Below are 15,300 nucleotides of genomic sequence, written 5' to 3'. Positions count from 1 at the left end.
GAAAATCCTGATATAATAAATTTTTAAAAATGGCTAACATTTTTAAAATATTTCATTTGGCTCAATCTTTCAAATATGCAACCAGCTGTTAAAGATTAAATCTGATTTACAGTTTTATTAGACAAAAAAACTGCAGTCTCAAACACACAAAAACAAATCCATATCCCTTTATATATGAAAACAAAACTGCAACCCTCAGCTTCTAACTTCAGCATGTTGTATCACAGAACCACAGTCCTCCAGCTCTATTAAATTCTTGTTTTCATGGCAGAACCTCATAGAAGCAAAAATAGCAGACAGATAACTGTGTGTGAATTAATAAAATTTTTGCAGTGTTATCATATGAAACAAAGGAATTTCAAAATTAATTTTAGTTCTCAAATCAGCTGAAAAAAACTTTGTACCTAACATAGCCAAATATCATGCAGATTAATGCCACCGACAAATTTTAAAATTAATAACCTAAAACACAAACTAAGGCAATCTCCACAATGGACTTCACAGCACTGCTGATTTTAGGCATACCTACAAGTGAAAGATTTAGTGATAAATACATGCCTAACTAAATACAAATGATTATTCTGTAAGTTAATTATATTTTTTAGGCATTCAGACATAACAGAACATCATATAATAGTTTTCCAAATACACCGTATTATTAGGAAGTGTAGTGGGTTAACATACACTTTGTGATTACAGCAGACACTGTCATAGAAGAGGTATTTTTATATTTGGTATGAATCTTAAATGCCACTGTTACATGCTGAATATACAGTATAGCTGGGATACAAAAACTTAAATAATGGATACTTTTTCATACAGGACCTTTTGTACAAAACCATAAGCTTCTACATAAAGGGAATTTATTTACTATGAGAACTACAGTTACTAAAGGATGATACTTTGAAAAAGTGCACTAGGAAACCTGGGTTAGACTCCATACCTAAAATGTTTTCTACTAAAAAAAGACAAGATTACTTTTAAACAAAACTAAGGCTCAAAACTCTCCCAGTCACACAGTTTCTCTTTAGAAAAAAATAATGCAAATACTAATTTGTCCAATGTCTTTCTTGTACTTGCCAGAAGCAGAGATATACATAATTTATTCACATGCAGAGCTGCAAACACAATTTCATATGACTTCACCAAAATAAGAGCATAAAAACTGTACTGCACCTGCAGAATACAGAGAGAATCACCCAAAATTCTGCACTGGTGGTTGTGCCTTCCAAAGAGTAGAATCTAAGCTTTAAGCTGAAATAGAAAACTATTTTGCAGCAACATGATATTACATTAAGTGCATTTGCTAAGAAAGTCAGTTTTCAAGATGCAAAAGGGGCTGATACTGTAATCCACATGGTGAACGGGTTTCTTCATCATATAAAAATATCATGACATTATGTTATAAGCACTTAAAAAGCCAACAGAACAGAAGCAAGTCAAGAATAAATGAAATCTCATACCAGCTGGGAGGTTTAAATCATTTGTTAGGCTGATTATGATGCACTAACCCTTGCTATATTTTTTCATGTAAAATTAAAATACGTTCAGGTGTTTGACTTGTGTGTTAACTGTGGTGAGAACAATTTTCTTCCCTGGGACAGATATTCCTGGATAAGCATAAGAAACTTATCAATAGAAGAAACTTATCAATGGTGTGCACTTATTAACTCTGGCATAACAAGCATCTGTTTGTCTTTTACTGTTTTATCAAAAATCAGTTACAGTAAGCCGCATTATCCTCACCAAAGTTTAAGCAGATTGAGGGAGTGGCTTTCTATTAATGGTCTTTGCAGTGTAGCCTGCTTAGCCCCGTGGTAGTGTCCTCTAAAGCTCAATTCCTCTACTGCAGACTTTGTTAATAGAAACCTATCTCAGAAGTGACTACACTGTGCATGAAAGCATCCATATTATATTCATCATCAAAGAGCAAAACCCTCAGCGTTTGCATCTCTGGTAGCATTTGCCTTTTCTACATCATCATCTGAAAGAAAACCCCAAAACATTGTCATAATTAGAATGATAATGATTTTCAATTAATTTCACAAATGGATTCACTCAGAAGAACAGTTAACCAATTTTGTGAGGTATAAGAAGCACCAACACTAATTCGTTGGTGAAAGGCAACAGCTGCTTGTTCTGCTTCAGCACGGCAAAACAGGAGTGTGACAGCCATGGCCAGCAACATGTATTTTAAAATTATAAATATTATATCTATTTGCTATTTAAACATTAATTGATCATCTTTAAATTAAAAAAAAAAAAGCATTTCCATTTTTATAAGAAAAAAAAGAAGTCACAAGACAGATCTCATGTTAAGACAAAATTAGGTATGGATACAGACAGATATATGGCCTCATCCCTGTGTCTGATAAAATCTGCCAGATGAAATCAGGACAGATTATAAGGAACTGCAAGGTCCAGGGAGCAGCTGGAGAGGTGTGATCCCTATAGAAGTTAGCACAGATCTTGAGGTGCACTCACCATTGCAAAGGTATCCCGGTGTGACCACAGACCCCTGGTCTTCTTCACTGGAGTCAGGAGAGGGAAACAGTGGAGCTGGGACTGTCTGCCAGAGAAGGAATTCTCTCTGTGAAGGTCTGCAATCACTGGTGATGAAAAAGCTAACTAATGAAGGAGGATTTTCAATTAATAGGTGGCCTAAAGCATGGCAAAAGGCCTAGATTTCTGGGAAGATATAAGTGGCTCTCAATAGAGGTATTCAGAAAAATAGCACCACGGTGAGCAGAAAGGCTGCCGAACTTCTTTTTCCTACGCTATTAAAAAAAAAATCCACTGCGCAGGTTCGAAGGGTTAATGACCTTTCCCAAATATTCGCTCGTGAAGACTGGCCATATAAAGCAGCATGGATGAAAATTATTTAACCCACTAGCTAGTTTACATGAAAATTACCAGAGGAATTAAGATCTCAAAAGTATGACATTCCTACAATTTGAAACAAAGGAAAGCCACTAAATACACATCCAGGCAGAAAAGAGATGCTTTGCACACCACTAACAAATACTAAACAACCCCTATTCTTACCTGTTCTGAGAGCTAATACAAACCCTCCAAACAATTAGAAAAGCTTCAATCAGGTCTTGGACCTCCTCAGGCACCTGGAAAATCTGTAGGACACGGCAATGCAGGACTCTAGAGCTTTGGGTCCTGCTGCTAGTTAGTTCTTCAAAGCACAGAACAGGGTGAAGATGGAGGACTTCAACAACAAAGGGACCTGCTGGGAAGATACTACAGGGTCATTACAGTATAGAAACATAGAATCATAGAGTGGTTTGGGTATTAAGGGGCCTCAAAATCATCTCATTCCAAGCACCCTGCCATGTGCAGGGGGACATCTTCCAGTAGACCAGATTGGTCATAGCCCAATCCAACCTGGCCTTCAACATTTCCAGGGACTGGGCATCCACAAACTCTTTGGGCAACCTGTTCTGGTGCCTCACCACCCTCCAAGTAAAGAATTTTTTCCTAATATCTAGTGTAAACCTACTCTCTTTCAGATTTCTTTGAAACCATTCCCCATTGTCCGGTCACTACATGCCCTTTTAAATAGTCTCTCTCCATGTTTCTTGTAGGTTCCCTTCAGGTACTGGAAGACCATTGTACAGGGAAAAGTTTTGTAACCAAGCAGATAAGTGACTACGTCAAATATGGAATATCTTTTAGTTTTAATCAATGCGGGGTAAACTGACTGAAGACACAAGACTAAGGGCAACCTGGGTGAAAGATTATGAGAAGATATTACTTGTAATTCCTAGAAAAAGAGAATAGAATTAAAAACAAAAAAGGTGACCAGTAAAGCTGTCAGCTTTTCTGTCTGCTTTCAATTGCATTAAGGCAATTGTTTGTATAGATGCTCTGCAAACAGAGCAAAGGATTCAGCTTTAAGAGCAAAATAAAAATAAATCTTTTTGATGGATTATTTTTAAGCTGGATTGGTTCCCTGATCCAAATCACAGCTCAATGAAGAAACAGTTGTGCTGGCAGCACAGACGGCTGGGGGCATGAGAATATCTCAAGCCAGTGTCAGCCAAGACTGCCCTGTAAAAACCACAAACTTAAGATTTGCTCTCCACTAGGTTATAATTTATTAAAAACTCCAAAGAGAGCAATCCATTTTCTTAAAGAAATAATGTGAAGGGCATAAACACAGACTACCTTGATGAGAAGAGAGAAAGAGTATCACAAGATAAACGACTAAATTGAGAGCTCTTCAATGATCCTGAAACACTAGAAGGAAGTATATGCAAGTAAAAAGTAGGTCAAATTACTAAAGGATGAATTTTAGGGAAGAGTGAAAGTATGTAGGAGCAAAATCAGAAAGGCCAAATCACAAAATGAATCTTGGTTAGTACCAGAAAAGGAAACTGAGACAGCCCTAAAGGAGGAGGACGAGGAGGGCAAAGGGAAGGGCTGTACCCCGGCTCAGCGGGGAGGGAAAGCTTTCAGATGCACCGGTGAGATCAGCTTTCACTAAAAGATACTATGTATTTTGATTTCAGCAAAGCTGCTAATGTTCATTAAAGGTGATCCAGGCAAAGCTGTAAGAGACTACACATTGTTTACAGTTACTAAGTAATGTTAATAATTATTAAGTCCCACGCCTGAAGGATGTATGAAATGCTAAATCTGTACCAAATCCTTTAATATTCAATGCATTCATTAATAACCTTGATCTTGGAAGAGTTCAGTTATTGTATATGGGAATGTGCAAACTTAAAAACGCAGGAGGACCGGCAACATGGGATTAAAATTAAAATTACCTTGAGAGCAATCTTATGGAGGGAAAAAGAGTGTGCTAGTGAAAACCTGCTGAGTGAAACTCAACTTCACTAATACAAAGGTGGAAGCAACTACGTAAACAATATTCTGTGGGAAAGGATTAGGAAAACAGCAAATCATGCACTGAAGATGAGCTGTTACACATCATCTTGTTGTGGGGAGGAGATTAGAATCATCACACTGCTGATTCCTGGCACCAGTGTAAAAGAATAATGTCATTTGGGAGTCATACAAAATTATGCTACTTTAATATGACACAATATTAACCAAATAGTGTGTTTTGTTTTCAAAACCAGAAAAATTAGCAACTACATAATATAACTGGAGAAAGTCCAGACAACAGCAACTGTGACAATCATGAGGTCTAGGAGAAAATAATGAAAGACAGAACCTGCTTGGGCTAAAGAAAAATACTCAAGCAAGACAACACAAACCATCTTCAGACTTCAGAATTTGCTGCAAAAAGGAAAGCCATAAACCTTTCCCATCTTCCCTGAGGAAGCAAGACTTGAGCTGCAGCAGCTGCAGAATTCCGATCACCATTTAGGAAAAACTTGCTGGGAATAAATCTGATTTTGTAGATCTTTTCCACATGTATAATTTGAGTGCTAATTTAGGGCAATCATTATGATATGACACTTTTCTTCAAATCAAGTGTTATAAAATCAAACACATTTGGAGTTAGGTTTTTTTTAAGTGGATTAAGGTATTGTGATGCACTTGTTTTTGTTTTGTAGACATATATAAAAAACCCAAAACAACCAACAACACAACTGTAAATGCTGACAAGATCCAGAAACAATATTTTTTATTTTTTTCACCATTATAAAATATCCTAATACCTTTATACATTAAAAAACCCATAATCATTCCAATACACTGTATTGTATTTGTATGGAGAGTATTGTCACTGTAAAATTACTTCAGAGACAAAGGTGATCAACATAAATGCTACATTTCCTTAAAAAAAAAACCCTGCATTTTTATTTAAAATCTAATTCAATTGCTTGGAACAATGCTGAAAATAGAAGTCTGGGTACAGAACATACTCATTTTGTTTTCAAGTTAGAAAAGTATCTGTATTTTTGTTTTTATAAGCTTTATCAGCACTTTTGCAAAGAAAATAATAACTGTATTCACTGAGTAAGCATAATATCTCTGGAATTAAATATACTGTCTTACTGGCTAGTTCCCAGCTTCAATTGTAAGGTAGAACTGACACTTACTGACGCATCTAGGAGAGTAGATTCATAGCACAACATTTCTCAAATATTTAAGCAAATTTTTTGCAAAAGAAAAAATCCCGTAGAATTATTATTTCCATATTTACACTACCTTATGTGGATTTACAGTATATTAGGAAAAAGTGTTATGTTCCTGTTCTAGAAGTCAGACAACATTATCTGTGTTAAAGTTATACAGAACTATATTTATAAACTTTAATTTAGAATCCAGACATAAAAATAGGCATAAAAGTTGTGGCTGCTCATATGGAGCCAGGAAAGACCTATTTGCCTTTGAAATTCCTACACTGTGGCTTCTATACCACCTTTACTTCTCTATTTCTGCCTCCCACACAGCAGTCCTGTTTGTGAACTCCTCCAATACAATGTGTGCAGCTCATGGAGCTCATCAGTTAAGCATCCTGCCTCCATTCTGCAGAGTACTTGAGAACATTCTTAGAGCTTGCTTTATTTGAGCAGAGATATCTTGCAGATGTTTAATTTAAAGCTCGTGTGTAGTCTCACTGAAGTAAATGGGATTACTGAAGTACTTAAAGTAATTCCCTGCTGAATCAGGCTTTTATGGGTAAGAATAAATGTGCCTAATTTTTATTCATGCATCAGATATCTATAGACTAATAGTTTAAACTCAGCAGTTTTGTATCCAGTTAATGTTAAATCTCTGGAGTTAGTGTGTCTTCACCTGCTGCATCTACCATCCCTGTACCAAGGGCCTTTTTACATAAAACCCCACAGCACAGTTTTTGCATACATACTGTGTCACCATGCACTCGTGTTTCGTATACATACAGTGTTATCAGACCTAGTGCTGTGATGACTTCTTTGTAAATGATAAATAATCTGCACCTGGCCCTCATATTTTCTGAGTGTTACATGTATGAAAGACTTCAGAAAAGAACTCTTATAATGTAGATTAAAAAAGTAGCGGAAGCAATTCTATTTATTTTGGACAAAAGAGATAAACTCATTCATAGACCTATAACTGCTTACTTCCTGTATCTATGGAGTTGTAGAATAATTTTTAACTTAATTCTGGGCAGAAGGAAAGGAAACAAAATCGGTGGATCTAAGGTATTTAACACATACATGCTAAAGGTTGCATATGAACAATACTTACACCGCAGCCAGAAGGAAACACATATTGGCATGAACTAAAGTTGAGGCTTGTCAATGCAAAATCTGTCAGAAAAAAAAACACCAAAAAACCTCAAATAATAAATCTAAAACCTTATCAGCAATGAGACACCTGTGATGTCTTACATCATCAAGACCTGGCTGACTGATGCTAAGAGTTCTCTGCAAAGCACTTCTATTCTCACATGGATCAAAATTTAAATTTTCAGCAGGGAATAAGAAAAGGCTGTCAGTGATGAATTCATCTTGTCATCAAGTGTCAAGTTCATTTAAATTGATTACTTCATTTTAATGAATACACCTGAAAATATAAACCACATGCAAAATTACCACTGATTTTAGCATCATTTGCAGATCACTAAAAAAGGAGCCACTGACCCACGTGTGATAACACAAGAAAAATAATACGATTCCCTCCTAAAATTTTCATTGTTTCATCTCTGGCCTATCTGATCTTGTTGATTCATCTAATCTAATATTAAAACCTGTAAAATTTAAACCAAGGGGGTAAAACAAAGGACTAATAGGCAGATGCCTATTTCATTTATGCAACGATACATCATCTTCTACTGTACAGATGTAAGGACTTAAGGCAGCCCCAATTAGTTACAGGTTTGGGATACCATAATAGACGTTAGATCAATAGCTTTAGGGATAAACAATTTATCGTCAAGTAACACTACAGTGACACATGTGCATCAGGAGTGCAATTACCCAGGTCATTACAACAGCAAATCCAATTATTCACTAGTACAACTACTGAGGTGGAAATGACAGCAAATCCAGTAATTCACTGATACTCAGGTTGGTAAAGGACTTGCGCAACCGTGATTATTGTCCAGGCCGTTAGGCAGCAGAACATGGCTGCTTCTTCAAAGAAGCAGCGCAGATCCACAGAGGGGCTAAGACAATCTCATACTCCCTCAAGAGGCTACCTCTTCCACTGCCAAGTTGAAGAAGCACTGTCTGGACTTGCTAACCTGTCATCACTCTCCACCTCTGCTCCCCTCTGTGCTGGTTGTGTCCCTGCTATGCACAGGGTGTCATGTAAGGCAATAGTGGCTTTACACCTCTGTTGTGCACACAGCACCCAGAAACACCATGTAAAGCAATAGTAGCTCCCCAACAGATAAACCCAATGCTCAACAGCTCCAGTTCAAGCGCGACAACTCATGTACTTCATAAAAACTTCTCATATAATAACATGCAGTTATAAACAGAAGACCTCAACAGCTAGTTAATTGTATACCAGTATCAGTTATTACGCATGCTGACTTCCAACGGGTAGTTACCCACACCCATATAAAATATCTCACTCTTCCGAAATTCTGTTGGAACGTGACAGGGCTTTATTTTGTGTCAGAAGAAAAAAATCAGAAAAGAGATTATTAGAGTGAAAATAGTGAACTCCTCAAAGCATACGTGTCATGACAACTATTGCTTCCAATCTTTTTCTTGAGTAAGAAATGCAAGACATATAGGGCATAAAATCTGATGAGGTCAAGCAATACTCAGAGGATGCTGTACCACATCTTATTCAGCAATCCCACCCACTGCAACATTTTCAGACTTCCCCTCCATTCTCAATAATGGCTTTCCAAAACTCTCAAATTGCAGTGAAGGTCTCACTACTCAACTTCAGAACACTATACAGCCTCGTCCAAAGATATGTTAAAGACTGCATGCCTATGCTACAGAAACAACATTCCTGTATGGTTTTCTACACTCCAAAACTATGGAATAAAATTCCCCGGGGAAAAAAGGGGCATTGAAAGCTTCCTCTTCTTCTCATGGACAAGGCACAGGTCTTTGATGGTGTCTTTTTTTCCTTGTACATATGTGTCCAAATACGTGTGCAGAGTCTTCTACCTATGCATGTTCAACCAGAATTAGAAATCCTCTTATTGGAACAGAAACAAGCACACACTTCTTACTATGACAAAAGAGAAGAGAGGCATCTATCAGTTACGGTGCTCAACTCTGCCCTAGAACGAGTAGAGATACTTTGGCACTGAACTGTGTAAGCATGGTATAAAAATGTACACAGAACAATGTGCTGTGAAGGACAAAGCTTGAAAATTTTAACTTCAATGGATATGTTTAGTATGTGCAATATTTTAATTTCATTTAGGTTTAAGTCAAAACTGCTTATAACTGGGCTGAATTCGGCATAGATTTCTGAAGCTTAACTGTTTCAACTTCCGATGCCTTTTCTTCAAATCCTTCATTTACAATTATGTTTCTGGTTTTACTCATTACTCCTAACATAGCTTTGCTATTTCTCCATGTTTCCAAATCATCTGTGTCCAGATAGTACCACTCTCCACGACTGACAAGGATGATTCATGCTTTTAACAAAACCCCCATTGAAGAGGAACATTTTATTTCAGATTTTCTTCCAGTCCTGGATTGTAACTGTGAAAGAACAGAAAGCTAAGATGCCCTATGACAGGAGGTTTCAATCCCTTCTCCACTATTCTGTCTACTGTTTCTACTCTTCCATATTTCTCCTGTCATTCGCCCTTATATTTCTATCTGATTATCAAATATCTGGCAAAGGAGGACTTGGCAGGATTTAGCGCCCTTCAGTCACCCGTCGGCCGTGAGGCTGATGGTATAATGAGAGTGACTTATGAAGTTCCCAGCAGCCTCAATATCGTCCAAGTTCCTTTTACCCCTCATTTCTCCACCCGTGGAACACGGTGAGCTCCACGTGTGGTTTGGAAAAGGGACAAACCACAACTCGGCTCTGCCCTGCACGAACAACTTCAGCTGAAAGCTAGTCTTCAAGCTCAGGGAAAGTGAAAATTAAAAAAAAAAAAAAAAAAAAAAAGGCAAATGAAGACTCACAAGTAGCACTCGAAAGCCCTCTCATTTTGCCTGCGTTGCAGGTGCAGTTGCAACCTGTTCGGGAACCCGCGGGGTGGGCAGCGCCGAGGCAGGGCACGGCAGGGCAGGGCGGCGCAGCCGGAGCGCGGAGTCGCCGCTGCCCCCCGAGCACCGCGGGGACCCCGGCGCGGTTTGCGCGCTCCCGGTCCCGCCCCGCCCCGGGACACGCGCGTCCCCGACCACCGGGGGGCACCTTTTCCCGGGAACGAAGGGCACAGGGAGACCTCCCCCGGGGGCAGCCGCCTTTGCCTGGTCGCTCCCGGGGGAAGAGTCCATCTAGGTGCGGCGGCAGCCAGCGTAGCCCCCGGCCCGCCCCAGGGGCGCGCACCTGCCCCGCGGCGGCGGCCACACCGGGGGCGGAACCGGGCGGGCACGGAGGGGCGGGCGGGGAGGAGCGGGGGGCGGGCGCCGCTCGCCGCCGCGAGGCTGCGGCTGGGCTGGGCGCGGGCGGCCGGCCGGCGGAGCGCTCGCAGTCGCGGGGAGCGCCGGAGCTGTCGGCGGGCGGGAGGGGAAGGCAGGGCAGGGCAGGCGGAGCAGGGAAGGGAAGGCGGGCAGGAGGCGGCGGCGGCGCCGCGCTCGCCCCGCTGCCCTGGATGACGGGCGGCCGGTTCGACTTCGACGATGGCGGCACCTATTGCGGCGGCTGGGAGGACGGGAAAGCCCACGGGCACGGCATCTGCACCGGGCCCAAGGGGCAGGGCGAGTACGCCGGCTCCTGGTCCCACGGCTTCGAGGTGGCGGGCGGCTACACCTGGCCCAGCGGCAACACCTACCTGGGCTACTGGGCGCAAGGCAAGCGCCACGGTCTGGGCGTGGAGACGAAGGGCAGGTGGATGTACCGCGGCGAGTGGTCTCACGGCTTCAAGGGGCGCTACGGGGTGCGGCAGAGCCTCAGCACGCCGGCCCGCTACGAGGGCACCTGGAGCAACGGGCTGCAGGACGGATACGGCGTAGAGACCTACGGGGACGGAGGTGGGCGCCGGCGGGGGGCGCCCCGCGCGCGGCGGCGCCGGGGGACGGGCGGGCAGGAATGGCGGGGGGGGGGCGCCTGCGTGGGCGCGCCGCGGGAACGGCCCCTCCTTCCACCCCCGCGCCCTCACCGGGGTCTCTCCTCCTTCCCTAGCCCGAGGCGGTGCGCCGTTCCCTATCCGCCCCCGAGGCCCGGCTGGCGGCCAGGGAGCGCCACAGGTGCTTGGCGCCCGCCCCGCCCCGCTGCGTGAGGAGCCGCCCGGCCCCGGCTGCACTCCGGGAGGGCTGTGCTGCCCAGGCTCGGCGCTTTCTCCCGGCCAGCTGGTAGAAATCCGTATTACGGCCGCCTGCAGACGGCTTTCCTTGCTCCCCGCCCGCGGTAGCGATGGCGGGGGCGGCCAGAGGCAGGCGAGCCCCGCCGCCTCACTGTCTTCGCACCGTGGCCGTGGAGAAACGGCAAGAACTTAATAACAGAGCCCTTGTGCGGTGCTGCTGTGCGGGCAGGGGTGGCTTTGTGCGCTCAGTTGGTAAACAGGAGACTGAGGGTAATGGAGTGGGTACGCAGCTTGCGTAAAATCAATGAAACTTGGGTCCACCCTCATGTAATAACTACTATTTTTACCAAAATACGGGATAGTTTAAAGCATGCTGCCCAAAGCACGAGGTGTGTAGTGAAGTTACACAGACCTGCCTCTCACACCCTTCACCACGACAAAGCAAATGTTCCGGGGCTGAGCTCTCGGTAGGCGTGCGGAGGGAACGGGGCGATCCGCCCTTCTGCCGAAGTCGGGAACGGTCAAGAAGTCAGGGTTCAGTAAGGTCACTGAGGACTGGACCTCACTGGAGCCCTCAGTTACAGTTATTGTACTTGTGTCACTTCATGCTGTGCACGCCAAATAAGCCTGATACTGTTTAATTCATCCTTTGCTGCTATAATGTCGTTGGCATCAGGGGAAGTGCCACCTGCAACTTCTGCAGAGTTGCTCTTCAACTTGGAAAAATCTAACAGGTTTGGTAAGACTCATTTCATTCAGGAAACGAAAAGTACAATGGGTTTTGCACCTTTCTGCCTCCTTGTTTATGCATATTTGTAGCTGTCTGAAAATTGTTTTCTGGTGTGGAAAGTTCTGATGTTCAAAGTCAGCTGAGATGTGTGTTTGTGGATTAAAAAAAAAAAGGAAAACAGTACCAAAATCAAAGTATGAAAGAGATCAGGATTTTATTTTCACTTTCACTATGCAATACACTTTTTATTATATTTGTTTTAGCTAATAAATTACACGCAGAAGAACATCTGAAATTGCAGTGCCGTCTTTTTTTTTATTTATTTAATTTTAAAATTTTTTTTCCTGGAAAAGTAAATTGCCATTCCAGTAAATCTTCTAGAAATCACCTTTTCAAATTCAGGTTCTTATTAATAAGTTCTTTTTCCTTTAAACTTCCTGTGAATTTTTTAAAAATCTTAATATAATACTGATTATTGGAGGTTAATTCTCTAAATTTTTAGACTTGGAACAGCATATGAAGTGTGCGGTTTACACTGCAAGATTTTTAGCCCTGTTACCTGAAATCTGTTGTCATAGCCTCAGACTTTTGCATGTTGCAGTTCATACAAACAGAGGGTGGGAAGTCCCATTGATTTTAATGAAAGTACTCATGAATGGAGCAGAGCAGTACGTCATAGATGCTTGCAGATGTGTTTTTGTTTTTGTGCTCTGGAAACAATAACTGTACTTGCACACCAGAAGAATGTCTGAAATGTTTTTATAAGGGAACCAGATTTACATATGTGTCTTTAATATACTTTCAAATATTTACAGAAAAGCTCTCTTGATGACCCGAGAATACCAGTGTAGAGAAATAACTCTTTAGACTCTGCCACTTGCCAGTTTGTTTTCAAACTTTGTATACTCTAGGCCTCTTTGCTGCTATTTTTTTCTCTTTTTGTTTCTTTCCCTAGTATATTGGTTTAGAATGCATTGGTGGTATTAGGAGATGTGGTTTAGGGAGGGAAAAGGAAAATAAGCATTGACAGTGTTCCTCAGTGTTTCTGCACACAACACTTCGCACAACATGAGTAATAAACATCATGCTGTGTTCAGATGCTTAAATTTGTCACTCAGTCTAATCTCTGGGGAAAACACTGTGAGTTATAAACCATGATCCTCCATTTGTTGCATGTGATTATGTAGGGCCTTAAAGTGTCCTGTCAGACCGTTCCCGACGGCAGTCTGGATTTTTGTGCCCCCTTTAAACTCCCTAGGTTTGTTGAATCTGTGTGAATCTGCAAACCTACCAGAGCTTTTCTTATGCAGGGACTGTGGCCTAATTTGAAACTTCAGTATGTCTAAATGAGTTATTTCTGGTCCTTCCAACAGTAGCAATAACTGGTTGTGTGGTCGTGTTCCACAGAGGGAGATCGGTGGCAAAAGCACCCTAAGCAGAGGTCATCAGTAGTACATATGTTCATTGATTTCTGAGAGCTCTTCTTTCTAGGTCTGTGCTTATCTAACATTTGAGTCTGAAAAGCATGCAAAAATCTTGATATAACAACGAATTTGTTAAAGCACAGAATATGTAAGTAAAGGATAAGAGCAAATGCAGTAGTTAAATGGATCCTTGGCCTCTCAGTTTTTTTCACAGTGTAGTTTTAAATTTTAGCTGCAAGTGGGCAATGACATTTACAACTGTCAGATGCACCAAAGGTGTTTTAGAAGGGATGGCATAATGTAACTCTAAGGAGACAGGTTAGGAAATTATATCTTGGAACAACTTGCCAACAAAAAGAAAAGGAAAAAAAAATATACTTTTTAATATGTGAACACCTTTTCAAGGGAACCAGTTAAACACCAGATAGATGATCAGTAGAACTTGTGGCTGAATGTTTCAAGGGATAGCAAGCCTAGCTTTTGAAAAAATCAGTGCTGAACAATGTTATTGTTTTATGGTCAAATAAAACTTTAAATTAGATCGATAATTACAGTGTTAAAATTAAAATTTTAACAGTTGACCCTTATAGCAACTGCTTTTGACAGTCAACTACAGTATAAGGTGAAACATGATAAGGTGTGCTTGTTGATATATCATTCATATTTATATCTATATGGAGAGGTAAATAGTGCATATGTTTGTATCTTCATATATGGGAAAAACTTTTTATCATGTCTTATACATTGTAGTATTTGGTTATTTTGAAACATTGACATACCTTTTTTTGCTCATTTAAAGATTTCTAATTTTTTTTTTTTGTTGAATAAGGTGGTGCAGTTAAGGGCTGATATAGTCAGTCAAATTACTGTACAAGTCTCTTGTATCTGCATTCTGGACACTGCCCTCCATATGCCTTTAAAATACTTTTCCTTTAAAATATAAGTTGAAAAATAAAGGAAAGCTTCTCTTTAGAAGAAGTTGGCATTGATTTTATTTCCCCAGTAGAAAGAAAAATTGGACTAGTGAATAGCAGCACATCAATTGTTCTTGTTCTAATGCCCTTATGAACAATAGTGACACTTCCATTTCGTTGTAGAGTAGGGAAAAATACAAGTCCTAAATTAGTTAAGTATTTTTGAGCTTTCCATGTTTATTAATTAAAATATTAATATGAAAAAGGCTGACCCTTTATACTTTTATAAAATTCTATACTGAAATAAATTGATTCTGCTTCAAGTCTGACATTCAAATAGCAACATGGAGAGCCATGATTATGAGTTGCTGCTCTAATGTAATATTGTGTTATAATCAAAATTAGACTTAGATTTATTATTTCAAAATGAAATTAAATGGTGCAGAGTGTTAGATTATTATATGCAGCCGTAAGTATGTGTAGCCAGATTCTTAGCTCCAGCATATCATTGGAATACTAAGGGGATCCCAGAAATAATTAGGGACAAAATGAAGTAATTTATGCTCATAAAATATTAATATATTTCTAGGAAATGTCTGTTTAATAAAACAAAAAAAAATACAATGTGGCTGTATATTTTCAGTATTTACAGAATACGTCATACCAGTGCTTTGTGCTCATGTTTCTATTTGTTCTTCCCCATATGCTGAGTTTTTTAAAATAATCATGTTCCTAGATTCAGCACCCTTACAACCAGTGCAGCAGGAGGTATCCAGGATACAGAGAATGAGAAAGAAACTAAGAAAGTTGTTTGTTTGTGTCAGCAGCCATCTGTTAAGACAAAAACCTTCCACTTGGTAGAATTTTCTACCAACACAAAATAGTTATGTTGTAGAACCTATCTAGTGTTATATAATAAAG

The 15,300-nt window shown here is 40.7% G+C and overlaps 2 protein-coding genes across 4 annotated transcripts in view; one reads left to right on the top strand and one right to left on the bottom strand.

Moving 5' to 3' along the window:
• Positions 1–10,895, bottom strand: part of GDAP1 (ganglioside induced differentiation associated protein 1) — a 31,096-nt gene extending 20,201 nt beyond the window's left edge. Inside the window, exon 1 of the mRNA XM_017812451.1 lies at positions 10,841–10,895. The gene's annotated coding sequence lies outside the window, so the exon portion shown is untranslated. The remainder of the gene's footprint in view (positions 1–10,840) is intronic.
• Positions 10,620–15,300, top strand: part of JPH1 (junctophilin 1) — an 83,154-nt gene continuing 78,473 nt past the window's right edge. For all 3 annotated transcript variants that reach the window (XM_017812449.1, XM_017812448.1, XM_017812447.1), the window contains exon 1: positions 10,620–11,039. In XM_017812449.1, the coding sequence (XP_017667938.1) occupies positions 10,661–11,039 (379 nt within the window). In that variant the 5' untranslated portion in view covers positions 10,620–10,660. The remainder of the gene's footprint in view (positions 11,040–15,300) is intronic.

The sequence above is a fragment of the Lepidothrix coronata genome, unplaced genomic scaffold (assembly GCF_001604755.1).
Source record: "Lepidothrix coronata isolate B3197 unplaced genomic scaffold, Lepidothrix_coronata-1.0 Scaffold36, whole genome shotgun sequence".
In the NCBI taxonomy this organism is placed as follows: domain Eukaryota; kingdom Metazoa; phylum Chordata; class Aves; order Passeriformes; family Pipridae; genus Lepidothrix; species Lepidothrix coronata.
This window is presented reverse-complemented; position numbering and strand designations above follow the sequence as displayed.